The sequence below is a fragment of the Taudactylus pleione genome, unplaced genomic scaffold (assembly GCF_031769625.1).
Source record: "Taudactylus pleione unplaced genomic scaffold, aTauple2 ptg000086l, whole genome shotgun sequence".
NCBI lineage: Eukaryota > Metazoa > Chordata > Amphibia > Anura > Myobatrachidae > Taudactylus > Taudactylus pleione.
The window spans coordinates 12676126-12693244 of NW_028284488.1; the positions used below are offsets into that span (position 1 = coordinate 12676126).

Below are 17119 nucleotides of genomic sequence, written 5' to 3' on the forward strand. Positions count from 1 at the left end.
GGGGGACACTGGAACTATAGGCTTAAGTGGAGCCGGAAGAGCCTGGGCACCAAATAGTTAGTTTGAAGAAGCACATGCTTCTCCTCCCCTATAACCCACTCCCTGCGTCCAGTTCTTTTTGGTATCAAATGGAGCTGGGCACGTTTTTCAGCTGCCTCTGTAGCTGGTAAAGGTTTTACTTGGGCGGCTAGTGGCACCACTGCAGAGGCAGCACTTACGCCAGCTGCTCCATCACCCTGATTCGGTGGCTGGCGCACTTTTGACTGGGTCGGCCACCGGAGCAGGGTTATGGAATTCGGTGACTGAATGGCCTGCTGTGGTACTGAAAGATCTCTATGATGAATTTCTTTTGTTGTATACATGTGCCACATTGGAAATTGGGACTTCTCCCTCTAGTGCAGGCCTGGCCAACCTGTGGCTCTCCAGCTGTTGTGAAACTACAACTCCCAGCATGCCCTGCCACAGTTTTGCAATTAAGGAATGCTAAAACTGTGGCAGTGCATGCTGGGACTTGTAGTTTCGCAACAGCTGGAGAGCCACAGTTGCCCAGGCCTGCTCTAGTGTATCTATCAGGAGTACGCTGTGACCTAAACCCTACAGTATCCCTGTAGACTAGGGTTGGGTAATAAGTGGCCCCACAGATGTTTTAGAACTACACATGTTAAACACCTGGAGAGCCACTTATTGCCCACCCCTGCTGTAGACAGAGACTGGTCGTCATTCCCGTACCAGTATGAACACTTGGGTCCCTGGTTAAGCGGATCAGTTTTTCTTACTGGTAAAGTTCACCATGTTCAGCCTCAGGGTTTTGTGCGTAGGCTATGGTCTGAGCAGTTTTGAGTTACCTAACCGCTCGCCAGGTCAGTGTGGCTCACACGGTCTTCTAAAAAAGTTAGGTCAGCCAGTCCCATTCTTGTCCAACTCTTTTGATCTTTGGTGTTCACTCTTTGTTGTGCTACGGACTATCCTCTGTTGGGGTTAATCACTATCTCTTCTGTGTGTTCCTTAGATGTTGTAGTTTTTGTGAGGGTGCTTTAGATAACAGTACTGTACATCTACAGTTGACGTCCCTATGCCGCCCTTTACTCTTCCTCCTAGGGCGAGAACATATGGGGAAATGCTACCTAGTTAATCACTACCTGACTTAGAGTGGACAAATCCTGCTATGGTAAGAACACTTCGGGGTTACTTTTGGTAGATAAGTTTTCCACCTCAGCTCCTGCTTCCACAAGTTCTCCTTTGGCTAGGCGGATCAGCTCTTCGGATGACCCCCAGCTACACCTCGCAAGACTTGGTACAGGGACTTTTGCCAGCAGTCGGTAGACCCCCTATACCCTAGGATTTTTTTTCTCTGGACTAAACTTTCTGTCCAGGGCCCAGGCCTACCCCTAAAATTCATATGTATGCATATAAGGATTTGCGCCAGGAGACCAGGGTCACCGAGAGCCTATTCTTGGGTGATGTGTACCTACCTGGTCTGGTGCTCAGTATGTGTGAGGATACCGGGTGACCTGGGTATCCTGGGGTTCAGGGATCACACAGTGGAGCAGGTTATAATGAAGGAATGATGAACTTTATTCATGCAGACACAGAAATCCAGCAAACAGTAAGCAGGGTTATATCATTACAGTCCACTCAGAGTTCAGCAAAGTCTTTTAGAGCTGCTGTATGTCTCTTCCCTACCTGGCCATCTGTAACAGGGCACACAGAGCTGCTATATATATCTTAAGACACTGAGAGGGGACAACACCCCAACCTACAGAGTCACACAGTACTCACACACTATCCCACAATTCCCCTTCCTGCACCACCTTACTTCCCTCTCTCTCTCTCTCATTGGTGGGCTCAGGTGTCAGTCTTTGCAGAGAGGAAGGAGGGCTGTAACAGGAACACTCCCCTGCTGTCTGCTTCTGGCAAACTATCTGTATGAGATATGCAGACTGAGGGCTTCAATTTAAGAACACAAAAATGAGTCATGGGGTTAACTCTTTTCAACATGCAGGCAAGTCCTAGAAGCACTTTTCCCTTGTCTCCTCACAGTATGGAATCTGAATCTTGCAGCCTTCTGGCTATTCTATTGGAATTAGGTCTCTGTCTACCTTTTCTGACAGGGTATGTCTTGGCACTTCTTGTCGGTTCCATTGCAAAAATTGCTCTTAGGCAGGCTGTTCAGTTTTTCTCTAGGGGGGTGCTTCAGATTCAGGGGCCTATTAATCATTACTAAAAATTTGATGGAGGTAATTAGGTTTATAACTCGCATGGCGTTCTACCTAATTACCAGAGGAATTCATCATTCCTCCTCTCCATCAGTATCTTTTCCGAAAAGCTGTAATTTTTACGATGACAGCTTTTCAGGAGATAGTTTTCCCTCTCTACTCTAACTTACCGCAGCTGGAAACAGTGCTGCGCATGCACTGCCTACAGCTGCGGTAACTGAACACTCACTTCGCTGTCAGTGGAGAGGATCCCCTATCGGCTTCAGGATTTCCGTAGGTCAGATTAATTTTTTTTTGTTCATCCGGCTTCCCCTTGTCCGAACGAGTTGGAATTGGTTAGAGCGCATTCCATTCGGTCAGTGGGCACTTCTTGGGAGGTTTGGCGGAGTAACTCTGTGGGGCAACGCTGCCAATCCTCTGCGCATGTCCTCATCCGATTATTCATATTGGATGCCTTCGCCTCTAGAGATACTGGTCTTGACAACAGGTCCTCTGCGCAGCACAGGGGTGTTCCCTTTATTAAGGGAACAGCTTTGGGATGTCCCATGGTTCCAGTGTCTCCATGGAAGAGAAAACAGGATTTTTGTTCTTACTTGTAAAATCCTTTCTCTGAGTCCATTAGGTACACTGTACACCCACCCTTATGCCCCTGTCTGGCTAAGTGTTGGTTCCTGGCACACATTCAGGTCACATGTTTTCTTAGCTTTTTTTTTTTTATATTTTCTAATTTCTAAGTGCTTGGTCTTTTCCTCCCTTCCTGGCTGCTGAATGCAGGGGGTGGGGTATAGGGGATAAGGAGCCTGTGCTTTTGCTTCAAACTTTAATAACCATTTGGTTCCCAGACTCCTCCAGCTCCACCTATACCCATGGTCCCAGTGTCTCTCACGGACTCAAGAAAAAAGGTTTTTACAGGTAAGAACAAAAATTCCTTTTTTAGTTCTGCCCACATTTGCGGACACATGTGCAACTTTGATTCATGTCCATTTATAATGACAAGTGTTTTCAAGTCAACTTTGTCATTGTACAAAACCATATACATGCATTAACGAAATGTAAGCTTATCTCCCAAGTAAACAAATCTTAAAACTAAAATACAACACAATACCTCCTCCTGTGAGAGTGATCATCATGGCAAACCTTAGTCGGCAAGCACTACCAGTGTAGAACTGATATACATTTGTCTTATTTGTTTTTAAGGGTTAAAGTATTAGTTTTGAGTCCTCCAAAAAGTTTTAAATATCTAAAGTACATGGCAAATGAAAGTGACTAAGGTAGGTTGTTCCAGAAATGTGGAGCTTAGTAGGGGAATCTAGATTGTACAAACTTTGAATTGAATTTAGGAGGTTCCCAAACTCTGCCATTACAGTCCAGGATTTAAGGATATCCATGCTTGAGCACAGGTGATTTAATTAGTACATCAGTCCATTTGATTTACCCGATGGACTCAAGCATGGATATTCTTAAAACCTAGACTGTAATAGAGTTTGGGAAACTTTGCATTAACCACTTGCCTGGCATGGTCGTATCAAATACGACCATACCATACCAGACTGGGGTTTCCCTGACATGGTCATATCTGATACGACCAGTCAGGAAAGCTCTGTGCGCGGCTGCTGGAAAATAATTTTCTAACAGCTGCCAATCACAGAGGGACATCCTGGTCCCCCTGCACACTGTCCCTCCCCGTGGGCCGGCTGATCACTGCTAGCATCTGTGAGCTAGTTCTCTGTGCTCCCTTGCCTCATTATTCCACAGTATCGGTGAGTTCCAATATCAGAGTGCTCCAGTACCTCTGTCTCATAGCCCACTTCCAGTCCGGCTCCTGGGCTCCAGCACACCATCTGCTATACGCCCAGCTGACCCCAGTTCGCTAGTACTGCCAGTATCTCCAGAACTGTCCTTGTCCTACGTCTATCCTCCATTCATGAGTTACACCCTGATGAGACCGGCTGCCTTCCAGTACCAAAAAGCAACCCTTCCAGCACCGTCCGACTCCACTTCCGGGTCCAAGTTCGCTCCTAGCCATAACTCCAACAGTCACTACCTGCTGCTGTAGTGACTGGATTCATCTCCAGAGCCTGACAAATTAATGAGGACCTCAGTCCCTGGTCACATAAGGGGCAATTCAATTCAGCCTGAGCTGTCTAGCTGCGGGGAGTTGGTCCTGGAGCCATTCAACTCAACATGCTGTTTAGTCAGACTATTACAACTTAACTGACATGGTCGTATGGGCTGCAGCCAGCTCTGCTTCAGCTGACAAGGTGGAACCGCACCACCATGCTGTTTTTGAAGAGGAAATTTGTTTTACACAGGTGAAGAACAGATCTCCCAGATCCGACAATTTCTGACAAGCTTTGCTGGGAAAATCGCCAGTTAAGTGGTTAATTCAGAGAATGGCGGCTCTTGCAACTTAAACTGGGTGTTTAGTTGCGAGAACTAGAATTCTCCGACTAAAGTACCAGCTGCGTGGCTGTTACCACCACGCAGCTGGCACTTTTGTTGGATTTCTGCTCACACCCTCCTGCGAAGAAATCCTTCAGTCAACCCAACAGCATACTGAATTGAATAGCTTTGGGATCTCCCTCCTGATGCTATAAACAGCACGCTTAATTGAATTGCCCCCATAGTATCACTGCTTGACATGCAACCAGCTCTCACCTCCTCTGCAGCGATGCGGCCATTGGTAAAGAATAAATCATAAAGAAAGCATATATACACAAGGGTTCTGGACTGTAGCTTGTCTAACAAATTACTGTCTATGTCTAGATAAACCCCAGATGTTAGACAGGCAATAGGTCGACAGGTACAAAAGGTAGACACACTAAAGGATGACATGTAAGAAGGTCGACAGGTACAAATGGTCGACGGTCAAAATGTCAACACCAGAATGATTGACACAATATTTTAGGGTCAGGCACTAGAAGGGACTGTTAGGGTCAGGCACCTACCGTGACAGTTAGGGTTAGGCACTAGAAGGGACTGTTAGGGTCAGGCACTAGAAGGGACTGTTAGGGTCAGGCACCAGGAGGGAGGGAGGGTTAGGGTGAAGTTTAGGGCAAAAAAAAAATCATGTCAGCCTGTACTGGCAGGAAAAAGAGGCAATTTGGAGGCCCCTGTACAAACTGGCTCTATTTTACCTGAGTTGCCCTCTCTATCTCCTATGGTTTGAAGAATTCTTCAATAAAAAGTGAAGGGGAGGGGCGTTAGAGACAGCAGACTGGTGTATCCGTATTAGCCAGCACATCTTCTGTTTGCAGCATCAGATGGTGCATCACCAGAACCTACTGTAAGAGACGGTAAGCCCCCCCTGCTATCTGACCTTCCTCTGGATGAGTCAGGAAGATACACAGGGGAAGTAGAGCCATCACATTTTATACTATTTGGGTGTTTTTTTTATATACCCGTCTCCACCTAATTTAGAAGGGAGAAACCCGCTAACACAGAACTGTGCAATAGCTTGTTATACTTTTATTCCTTAATATTTATTATTACACAAATAAAAAAAAAAGTGTTACATGCCATATGATCCTTTCCACCCAAAATGTACTTGGATGGTGAAGGGTTACATACTTTTGTTTTATGCTCTATGAATTTATCATCACATATTCAAAGATGAATGGACTTTGCAATTTGTAACATGCTTAGTTTGTTTTGAAAAACCCTTCTGGCGAGATTCCATTGTATTAATAAATTGAAAAAATAATTATAATATATACATTTTAGAGCTATAACAATAGCAATGTAAGCTTTATTTATATATTGAAATCTGAAGCAAACAAAATGTTTAACAATGCAATAATAAGTGTTCAGCATATTTTTAGAAGACCTTTATTTTTCTTTCTATGCTTCGTGCATTTGAAATTGTTATAGGTGTCCATAGGTTACCAAGTGTACATTAAATACCCTAAGCCTGGGGAGATTTCTTGAAAGCCACATTGAGCATTTATATTCTGAGCTAGTACATGGGAAATTAATTATTTTGCAGTGGTTACAGTCATTACAAGTGTAACAAAATATTGAATAAAAAAAAATCTAATTTGTAATTAACATGTGATGGTTTCCAGAGAATGTAGTACAATGAGAACCGGTAATGCAATGTCCATGGAGGATGGATGCTGTAAACACTGGGTTGTAGTATAGTGCTTACTCTTGTCATCACAGATCAAATGCAGTATTATAGAGAATGTGGCATTACCAATGTGATATGCAATAAATACATAAGGTACATTACCTTTTCTTACATGACATTTTAACAGATGGATAGAACTAAACAAACGCAAGTTCACAGATATGAGAACCAACTGGTAGTTTAATTGGTGACATGCAGGAAAAAGCTACGTCGTTTGATTTCAGATTTAGTTAAATCCGGCATCACACCTGGCTATTTTTTAGTACAGCCTGTCAATCAGAAGCTGTGTGTGGAACTCTGTAATATTTGGAACAATTCAAAAATACATATAAAAAAAAAGTACAGTACTTCCTCTAGAAAGTCACCTTCATTTATGACCCAGGATAATTTCTGCACAAAATGTAAATGTATAAGTTCTAGTATAGATCATCATCTTATAAATGCCAGCCACCACTAGTTTTCACCAATAATTTATTCAGCTGTCCAAGATGAGAGCACTATATCCATATCCCTGAATTTCTTGTGTAGTGCAAGTGTGGATAACGCATGTTCTATGAGGATAAATATGCTTCTGTACACAGTTTAGTATTTTATTATAGATGATATTTGTTTATAATATAAAAAAAAAATTAAAATTCGTTTTTCTTTGAAGGACACATGTAGGAATTTTATAATTTTTTTTTTATTTCCATATTTCTTAAAACTGTAAGCTTATATGAACATTACTTTCAGTACCCATTGCTCTACACCAGTGATTCCCAACCTCGGTCCTCAAGGCACACCAACAGTCCTGGTTTTAGTGATATCCATGCTTAAGCACAGATGGTTAAATCAAAATAACTGAGGTAGTAATTAAGTCACCTGTGCTCAAGTATGGCTATCCTTAAAACCTGAACTGTTAGTGTGCCTTGAGGACCGTGGTTGGGAACCCCTGCTCTACACTAATGGTGTCAGATGAACGATTTGCATGATTTACCAAAGATTTGAATTATTTTTGACTGCATTAAAATGAATGGAATCGTCCAAGTCTGACTGCAAACACATCAGATGTCAGATATCGTTATCTGACTATCAGGAACGCGCATCGTTCATCGTCCAGGCATGTCAGATTTTCCTTCAGATATGAACAATTGAATGATTTTTTTAAATAGTTATCGTTCAGATCTGAAGAAAAATCTGACTGTGTGTATGCACCATAACTTAAATTTTTGCTTGAGTTAATTTGAAAGCGGTTGTACAAATATGGACAAACATATAAAGGGCACTTTAACCTTCATATTTGTTTTTTTTTCAAAACTAAACTGTGTTAAAAATGTGGATTGTTAACTCAAACTCACCCTTTCAGCGTTGATAGTCAATCTCGCACTATTGCCCGATAGTGGTTGCTTACTCAGTTGTTTTTTTTTGTGTGGTTTGCCTCCATCTCCAGTACAGCAAGATAAAGATTAGACAAAGGTTCGACATAGTGTGTACGAACACAAATTGGATAGATGCTTTCGGAATGATTACTTGTTGTATTCACCTTCTGGTGGAAATGAAGGCACTATAGACATTCATTTTAATATCCGATGTCAATCAGTTGTGAGCATATTGATCAATGATGTTAGTGAAATTACTTGTACTCCATCCCTTATGGTGTGCAGTGGCACATTAAAGATAGGGGGTTTAATCAGTATTATACCAATACAAATAGGGAAAGACTGGCATCAGGAGTTAAATGTCCGAAGCTTCTTATTTTCCACCTGCAGGCAAGCATTTTGACACCATTAATCCTGTATTTTTGGTATACACTATGTTGAAACTTGTCTAATTGGAGTGCCAGAGACTGAAAGAGACCACAAATTAATAACAGTTGTGTATGTAGCCACCATTCATCAACAATGCGAGATTGTTGAAAGCGCTTCATCAATACGAAAAGAGTGAATTTAATTTTTAAAAAGTGTACACTATATATTATTTTGTGTTTTCCGTATACAACTAAGTTATTTTGTGGACGTTAGAAAAAACAAAATTTGAAGTTTAAAGAAGCACCGGAGCCATTCCGACATACATGTTCTTTATTTAGGAGCCAAGTTGAAAGGTTCCTTGTGTTCCAGAAGGAATATATTTCACCTCTGCAGCATAAATCCCTGGGGCAAGCCATCCTTCACTTTAAACCTTTTTTCATCAATTAAAAAAAAAAAAGGAAGGAATTGCTCATTGTTTTACGTTGAAATATATATCATTAGACACAGCTCAAATAAAACACAGTACTGGTTTCCACAATTTGGCTTTACTTTGCAGCACAGGAACTTTAACTCCTATTAAAACAGCATTTTAGGGTAGGACTGTCAAATCAATACTGCATTTCTGTTTCATAATGCCAGGAAATCAAGAGGAATTACCTGCATAATACTATAGGTTTGTTTTCTTACTTTATTAGATTAAAACAGAAAGGTCTACAGCCAAACTTTTCCCAGCTGGTGTCAGAGGTTTAAAACTTTGCAAGAATCATACACTTTGAGCTCCATGTTGCAGAATAGACGTGACTATTAACTAACATAGGGAGGGAATAGCAGTAGCAGAGGCGCTGCCCAAAATACTTTCAAGCGTCTTACAGCAAAAGAGATTAGAACGCTCATCTGGTAAAGGTTTCTTGAAATCTTTATAGTTACAGATTATATATATATATATATAAAAAAAAAAAATAATAATATCTTTGATAAGAAGTATAACCAGAAAGGGCACTAAATTAAAATACACAGACAAAAGTCAAAATTGAAGGCATATACTTCACTTCATGATTTACTTTTTCAATTAAACTGGAAAAAAAAAAAAATCAGTGCCTTCTAAATTAGGCTGGTAACAACAGATTATCTTTTGATTCTGGACAGCAGCGTTCTCACAAAATGAAATAGGAGAGGGGCATAGAGCAGTTACCAGTGCAGTATTCTTGAATTTCAGTGTTTACAAAAAGCAGGCCTTACAATATTGAGTTTCATACAGTGTTCCTAATTTCCAGAAATAAATTTTTGTAGCAGATTCAGAAATTCTCCTAGACTTATCCATGTTGTTACTGGTTATCTCCATAGATGTCCGCTTTCTTGCGCTTCATCTCCTCAAAGTCAAATTCTGATCCCATCATTCTCTTGTAGATGTCTTTGATGTCATTGCAGGTCGTTTCAAAGTGGGTGGTTGGATCATATGTGCGCGAGATAAAAATCTATAGGTAAGAACATTACTACTAGTGAACAAAATGTACATTTCCAGGTTCAAACAGACAGACCGTCCACCCATGAAAAAACTCTAAAATGTACTCAACCTTAGTACAAATGTTTATCCAAACGGGAGAAAATGTCTAAGTGAACACTTCTCATTTCCAGTTACATTAAATGCATTTGTGTTCAAAATACAGTACACCAAACATTCCTGGTCAGATGCAGAGGTTCCCCTCACTCAAGTTAGGACAGCACATGGAGCAGTTTCTAGACAGACCATTCCATGTGAGGAGCATGAAGATGCAAAAATAGGATTTTTGGTACTCACCATTAAATCTGTTTCTCTTATCCCATCTGGGGAACTCTGGATACCATGGTGTGTAGAGGGTGCCATTCAAGAAGCAGGCACACGTATAAATTTGAGCATGTTTGAGAGCTGCCTCCACCCCCTCTACATCCCATAGAGCACAACACCTCAGTTTCAATTAGATAGATAATACACGTAATAAGAACACTCAAACAAGAGCGTGAAAACAGAGTAACAGAAAGGGAGAGAGCACACTGTCCCCCAGATGGATTATAAGAAACTGGTACTCACTGTTGAATCAAAACTCTTAATTTCTCTAACATTCAATCTGGGGGTCGCTGGATACCATGAGGACATTACAAGAGATGCCCCTAAGGGAGGATACATGCTCAGCTACTGCTGCGCGAAACCTTTATGCCCAAAACTGGCATATTTAGCTACAAAAACATAAAATGTGTCTAATTTTGTAAAAGTACGGATTGAGGATCACGTGGCCGCCTTGCATTATTGCTCTGCAGAGGCACTGTGAAGTGTTGCCAAAGAGGTGCTCACCGTCCTGGTAGAATGGGCCATCAAGGGATTTGGAACTGGGGGCCCCTCCGAAACATACGCTTGTCAGATTTTCGCTGTGATGCATCTAGCCACTGACTGTTTAGAAGATGGCCAAACTTACCTATGAGTACCTTGAGCATCATAGAGCATGAGGCAGCAGTCTGTTCTATGGTATACTCTCCATATAGAGCTGCAAGACTCTGGCCTCAACAAGGCGGCTCAAAGAATTCCTGCTGCAAGAGGACGAGTCATTACAATATCCTGGGTTAATATGAAACAGGGAGGCAACCTTCGGCTAAAAAGGTCTGGTGCACAGAACCACCTTGTCGTAATGAAAAAAAAAAAAAAGAGTAACAGTAACGTGCAAGAAAGCAGATAAAACAGCCAGTAAAAAGGAAAAAGCTTTCCAGGTCAGAAAGTTGAGATCCACGACATCAAGAGGTGCAAAAATGTGACTTTTAAAGTACAGACAGGACTAAAATTGAGATCTCATGGAACAACCAGAGAAACAAACTGTGTCTGGACATGAAGAAACGTGTGAACTTTCAGTGAAAAGAGTTTAAATCGGACATGACTGAGCAATCTGGTCGGACGAGCAGCCGCCAAGAACAATCCGCTGCCATGCTGAGGATGTCAGCAAAACAGGACCTTTTTGGCCATTTGGAGCCACCAGGATGATGGGAACTCCCTCTGATATGGCTTGTTTCCATTATGCGAAGGATCAGTGAAATCGGGGGAAAATGATACAATAAACTAAACTTCCAGGAGAATCAACACATCCAACAGGATTGTGTTTAGATCCCTTGTGCGCATGCCATTGAGCGGCACCTTATGATTATGGAGGCCATCAAGTCCACCTCTGGCAGACCCCATTTTTCCACGAATTGGACAAAAAAACCTCCTGAATCAGGGATCGTTCCCTGGACTGAACCTCTTGCCAGCTTAGAAAATCTGCTTCCCAGTTATCCATGTCTGGGATTAACACTGCTGATATCATTGGCATGTGACTTTCAACTGAAAGAAGGATAGATATTTCCACAATCGCCATGGAGCTGCTGGTTCCGCCTTGGTGATTGATGATAGCCACAACCGTGGCATTGTCCGACTGGATCTTGAGCTGCCTTCCTCGAAGGGGACACTATGCCTGAAGGAGCGCCAGATTAATTACCCTGAACTCTAAAGCTGGGTACAACAAGAGATATGGTAAGAACTTACCTTTGTTATCTCTGTTTCTACGAAGTCCATAGGGTCCACAGGGTTGACCTTGGGGTATAGGTTGGGAACCAAATCCGGGCACCACGCAGTTAAAGCTTTTAGCTCCCAGGATGCACTTAGGTCCACTCTCCCTATAACCCCGCCCCCCAGCCAGAGGCACCTCAGTTTATAAGTAGCCAAAGGCCGGATGAGAGAAAAAGAGATAAAACTGGAACACTCTAGAACCATACTCTCAGAAAAGGAGACAGGAAACCGGTGACCAGTAACACAGCCCATATGAAGCCAGGTGCGTCAGGGCGGGCGTCCTGTGGACCCTATGGACTTCGTAGAAACAGAGATAACAAAGGTAAGTTCTTACCATATCTCTTGTTTTCTACTTCAGGGTCCATAGGGGGTCCACAGGGTTGACCTTGGGGATGTCCCAAAGCAGTTCAACCAAGGGTGGGGACGCTCCTGTGCTGAGAGAAGAATCAGTCGCCAAAAAGGAAGCATCCTGAGAGGCAAAGGAAACCAATGCCTAGAACCTTAAAAAGGTGTGGACAGAAGCCCACGTGGCCACCTAGTAAGGCAAAACAGCCGAGGCGCCACAGCGAGCCGCCCACAAGGGTTACATGGCCCGAGAAAAAAACAAGCATCAACAACAGAAAGGCCTACCCCTGGGTAAGCCCCTGAGGAAGACATACGAGGCCATCCAGCCAACATTTAGTTATAGGCCGGCCATCCTTTCCTGTGAAAACTAGAAATCTCAGACCACCAATAAGGAGTCCGATTTCCGTAAGGAGCTTGAACGGATCACATAAATCCAAAGAGGCCGGACCACAGTCAATGAGGCCACACCAGCCGAGAGGACTGGGGGCTGAATGGCTGTACCATAAGTTCCAGAATAATATGGAACCTAAAAACCACATTAAGAAGAAACACAGGGCGAGAGCAACTCACACCCTGACATGATGCCCTCCAGAAGAGGGAGCCACATGAGAACGCTGCCAAGTCAGACACTCTCCTGGTTAATATAAACACCCTGAGAGAAAGAGAGAGCCTAAGCAATAGACCATGTAATGGCTATCACAACCAGCGGTTCCATCGACCGTCCCCGGAGGGAACGAAGAACCACTACTAACTCCCAAGGAGTCCCTAGGGAGGACAAATGGAGGCATAAGCCAGAAAACACACCAAAGGATGAACTGGATACCAGAGTGAAGAAATTCCATATCTTAACCATACCGACAGTGTAGAGATCCGCACTGTCAGGAAGGCCAGGCCGAGGGTGAAACCCAAGCCAGCCGGCAGGAATGCCAGAATATCTGGAAATCCTGGACACCGGAGGTTCATATCGACAGGTACGATACCGTAAGAATTACGTATGCCACAGTCTGTGGCAGATCCCAGCAAAGTCTGGCCTGTCTGCTCTAAACATCTCAATGAAGACAGAGCCAGGGAAGCCCTAGGACCACAGCAGGGGCGCAGTCATAGACAAACGATCCAGGTCCAGGGAAAAACAAGGACCCTGAGACAACAGGTCCAGATAGTGAAGCAGTAGGACCGGAGCATCGATGAGGAGACTCCGAAAATCCTAGTACCAGTGACGTCTGGGATGAACTGGAGCCCCCAGAAGGAAAGCCCCTCCGTCTCGAATTAAACTTCCGAAGACCTCGAGGAAGAAGGGAGACCGGAGGACACAGGTACACAAAGTGGAAGGACCACTTCACTGACAGAGTCACTGAAGGTAGCTTCAGTACTCCTAGAGCTGGACTGTAACACCGGTAGTGTGTGATAGAGTCAGAAGGCCATGAGGACCAATCACCTCAGGGAGGCCCCCTCTGCTCACCAGGAGTTGAAACCTCTCTTGGAGAAGAGACTAGTCCCCGGGATGCACGTCGTGACGGCTGAGGAAGCCCGCTTCCCAATGGAGAGCTCCCGGAATGAACACTGCAGAGTTGGCCAGGAGAAGACCCTTGGACTATGTGAGAATGTATGACATTCCTGTCATTGTCACCGAACTACCAGTGTTGCCTAGATGGAAGCCACTGTTGTGACACTGTTGGACTGAACCTATGCAGGTTTACCGTGACATGAGGGTTAGGCCAGAGTGAAGGCCCAAGACAGCCGAAAGTTCCAACAAGTGGCAGGGCGGAAGCGACAGACGTCCAGCTACCCCGAAATGAATGCGGACCAGACACTGTCTGCAGCAAAGAATACCCTGGATGAGATGGACATAGCCACCCGGACAGAGACCGACTCGCCTCCGGAGAGAGCATCATCGTCCGAAAAGCGATCAGATGGAAAAAAAAACTCGATCCATTCCAGGCCTTGCCATAATTGACTCTTCTCCAGATGGAACTGATCACATTCCCCCCTCCCAAAAGGTAGACACTCTGGGAGACCGCGCATCACCAAGAGTAATGACATATGTCGACCGCGTAGACATCCGCACACTCCAAGTTGAAGAGCGGAGAGCTTGTCTTACGCCAGAAAAATTCCCAGATTCCTGAGAATCCAGCAGTGCTCCCAGATGAAGAATATTCTGTGAGGGATGCAGGGAGGACTTTTCTCCGGTGACTAATTATCTGTGCCGAGAAAAAGCCACGGTTATCCTGACCCGGCGGTAAAGGACCTCGGTGATCCTGCTAAAAGCAGGATGACGTCCAGAGAAAGGAGCATTAGGATACACTTAACAGGTGAACCGTCAGAAAATCCGTAAAGCTGGTAAACCCCGGTGGAGTTAAGGACAGTCCCAAAACTTGCAAGTTTTGCTGTGGCACAGCAAACCTGAACCCCTGTTGATGAGAGGGCTCTGTATGTACCCGTAGGTACGTATCCTGAATACTCAGATATACCATAAAGTCCCCAGGCTCCAAACGTCGGATGATGGAGCAAGGAGGATTCCACCTGAGTCCAGGCACCCTTGGAATCTGATTTAGGGATTTGAGACAGAGTATAGGCAAATGAAGGACCAGTCAGTCACTGCCCCAGAAAGAAAAAAGAACAACCAGTCCCTCGCTGAGATAGTGAGGCTGGCCGAAATAGCTCTGCTTACCGCAAAGGCTGTATAGCTTTCTGGGTTTGTAAGGCCCTGATCGGAAGAAGGGCCCGTGTAACAACGCCTGTGAAGAGGCCGCCTGAGCAATGAGAGGCCGTTGAGAATCAGTATCTCACTCTGGAATCCCCCAGATGTAGACCTGCCCCGTCAGGCTGAAGGCTTATCCTCCGGCGTAGAAGCAGGGCCGTCCAGAAGTCCAGGACAGCTCGGTACTAGATATGGTGGCCCCCGTGGAGGCCAACAGCCTAGGAAAAAACAGGCCTTTAGGCTGACCCTGAGGACAAAAAGACTTAACAGAGTTAGTCCGAATGTAGTGGGAGTAGCTAAAGACAGCATCTCTCCATTAGTGATACTGCCAATGACGCAACAATCTTGTCAAGGCCAGACCAAACAAGATCTTCCCCATGGTAGGAGACTGCACCTCTGCTTTCCCATAACGCAGCCATAGGGTATTGCGGCGGATACAGACGCAGCCGAAATCCTGAAAGTTAGAAGACCGGCATCCAATGTAGGTAATCCCACATATGACAATTGCATATTTTATGTGAATCCCAGACGTGTTGAAGGGGAAAAACGTTACAAATGCATCAGCCCAGCATGCAACAGTATTAACCAACCATGCGATGGCATGGTAGGACGGGCAACAGGCCCTGAAAACAAGTACATTGATTTCAGTAAAGTTACCACCTACGGATCCGTAAAATCCGTCCAGGCCGGGATGGGAGGCATATTAATGCCTGTAACCCGACGATTAACATACAAATCCACCCCAGAAGGAGATTTCTATTACTTGTGAGGACCCTCAGGGAATGGGAAATGTATGATACAGGTGCAGGATCGACATTCTATATATCCAGAATGAACCCGGCTACCAGCCCCAAAGCAGGAATAATAATACTTGAAATCGGCTCCCCCCCATGTGAGGGGGAAAGAGCCGAATACACCCTCCAGTTCACGGCAGAGCCACTGGGAAGTAACCACAGGGCGTATATCACGCCATTTAGTATTTCGTAGAAAACGACATCCACCAGGGTGGCAGTTGTGGTAATCCCTGCAAGGGGAATGACAGACCGATGCGGTACCGGAGGTAATTCATGTACTGTGAAAAACCCCGGCAGGGAGCGATAGTCTGTGACACAGGGGTAAAGTGCAAGTAATTGCGAGATACCCCGAGTTGAAAAGGGCAGTATGGTGAAGTAACCACAAGCGAGTTACGACAATGGGGCCCGCCCGGCGATCCTCAAAGGAGAGGATCCTGAGAAATAAACCGCCCAAAGGGGTCGTGCAAGGGGCCCGGCACCAGATGGCGCCGCATACAAAACCTTTCTGCACTAATACCTGCAGCACATGGCTTGCAGGATAGCAATAATGGGTGCAGTATCGTGCGCAATCTCCTGGTCAGATATATTTCACTATCTTGACGGAAATATTAAGCAGCGCCATACCGGTCCTGACTGACGCTAAGATTAGCTGCAGGGACCCATTATCAGCGTATGCAACACACAGTTCCATCTAAAATATGGCAACGTGCAGCACGCAACAGTATGTGACAAACCTCACAAATATTAACAAGTATATATATGTGAGGTCTCAGAACCACCCTAGGTGTACCTGTATTAGGGCAGATAAAGAAAAGGGATAGATATACACTGACAGGTGAGAAAAGCAGACAGACAGTCAGCACTAGCATAAGTCACATACAATGCAGAAAAACATATATACATACATTTGCATGACATAATATACTGCACAATGCCGCTACATTCAACTGCCCAGATTCAGTGTCTGGGAAGGCAATAGCGCTGTGTACACTCACCCAAAATGGCCAGGTACGCAGGGGGACTGGGCTCACTGTCATCCAAGGAGTTCTGCAGCACCACCGAGAGATAATGACCGCTGGAGACCTCAGAAGAAGCGTGGCCCGCGGAGGAAGCAGCTCAGCGACGCCAGACTGCGTGTTGAAAGGCGCGCTGAGCTGAGGGGAGGAGCCGCTAGACAGGGAAGGCTTCCTCCCCTGGCTAGCAATTCACCCCCCGGGATGCCGGCTCCCGCTGCCGCTATAATCCCTGGTGGGCTAGTGGACACGCGGGGTATGCCTCCATGGAGGGGGAGCCCGCCGCCACCGCTAGCGCCTCCGGTCTGTCCCCAGAGACCGAAGGCATAAGGCTGCATATTCACACGTGGATCACCGCAAGCGGTGACCATGCGACTTACCTGTCCCTGTCGATCCGGCAACAGCCTAGGGATTCCTCCAGAGTCCGGCTAGTACAGACTCTGGGGTCCCGCTGCGATCCCCAGATCTGTACTGGCGTCGCAGCGCCGGCGGGGTGTAGGAGCGGCAGCTTAGACGTCCATTGGACAGTCTGACGCTGCCGCTCTGAAGAGAAGTAAAAAATAATAAAACTCTTTTAAAATAAATTTTAAGCTTAGGGGCTGCTAATCAGCTCCCCACTGCACTAACGG

At 44.9% G+C, this 17119-nt stretch overlaps 1 protein-coding gene across 1 annotated transcript in view; it reads right to left on the reverse strand.

Moving 5' to 3' along the window:
- Positions 1 to 8384: 8384 nt before the first annotated feature.
- Positions 8385 to 17119, reverse strand: part of GDI2 (GDP dissociation inhibitor 2) — a 54448-nt gene continuing 45713 nt past the window's right edge. The window contains exon 11 of the mRNA XM_088468705.1: positions 8385 to 9547. Coding sequence (XP_088324831.1) covers positions 9398 to 9547 — 150 coding nt within the window. The 3' untranslated portion in view covers positions 8385 to 9397. The remainder of the gene's footprint in view (positions 9548 to 17119) is intronic.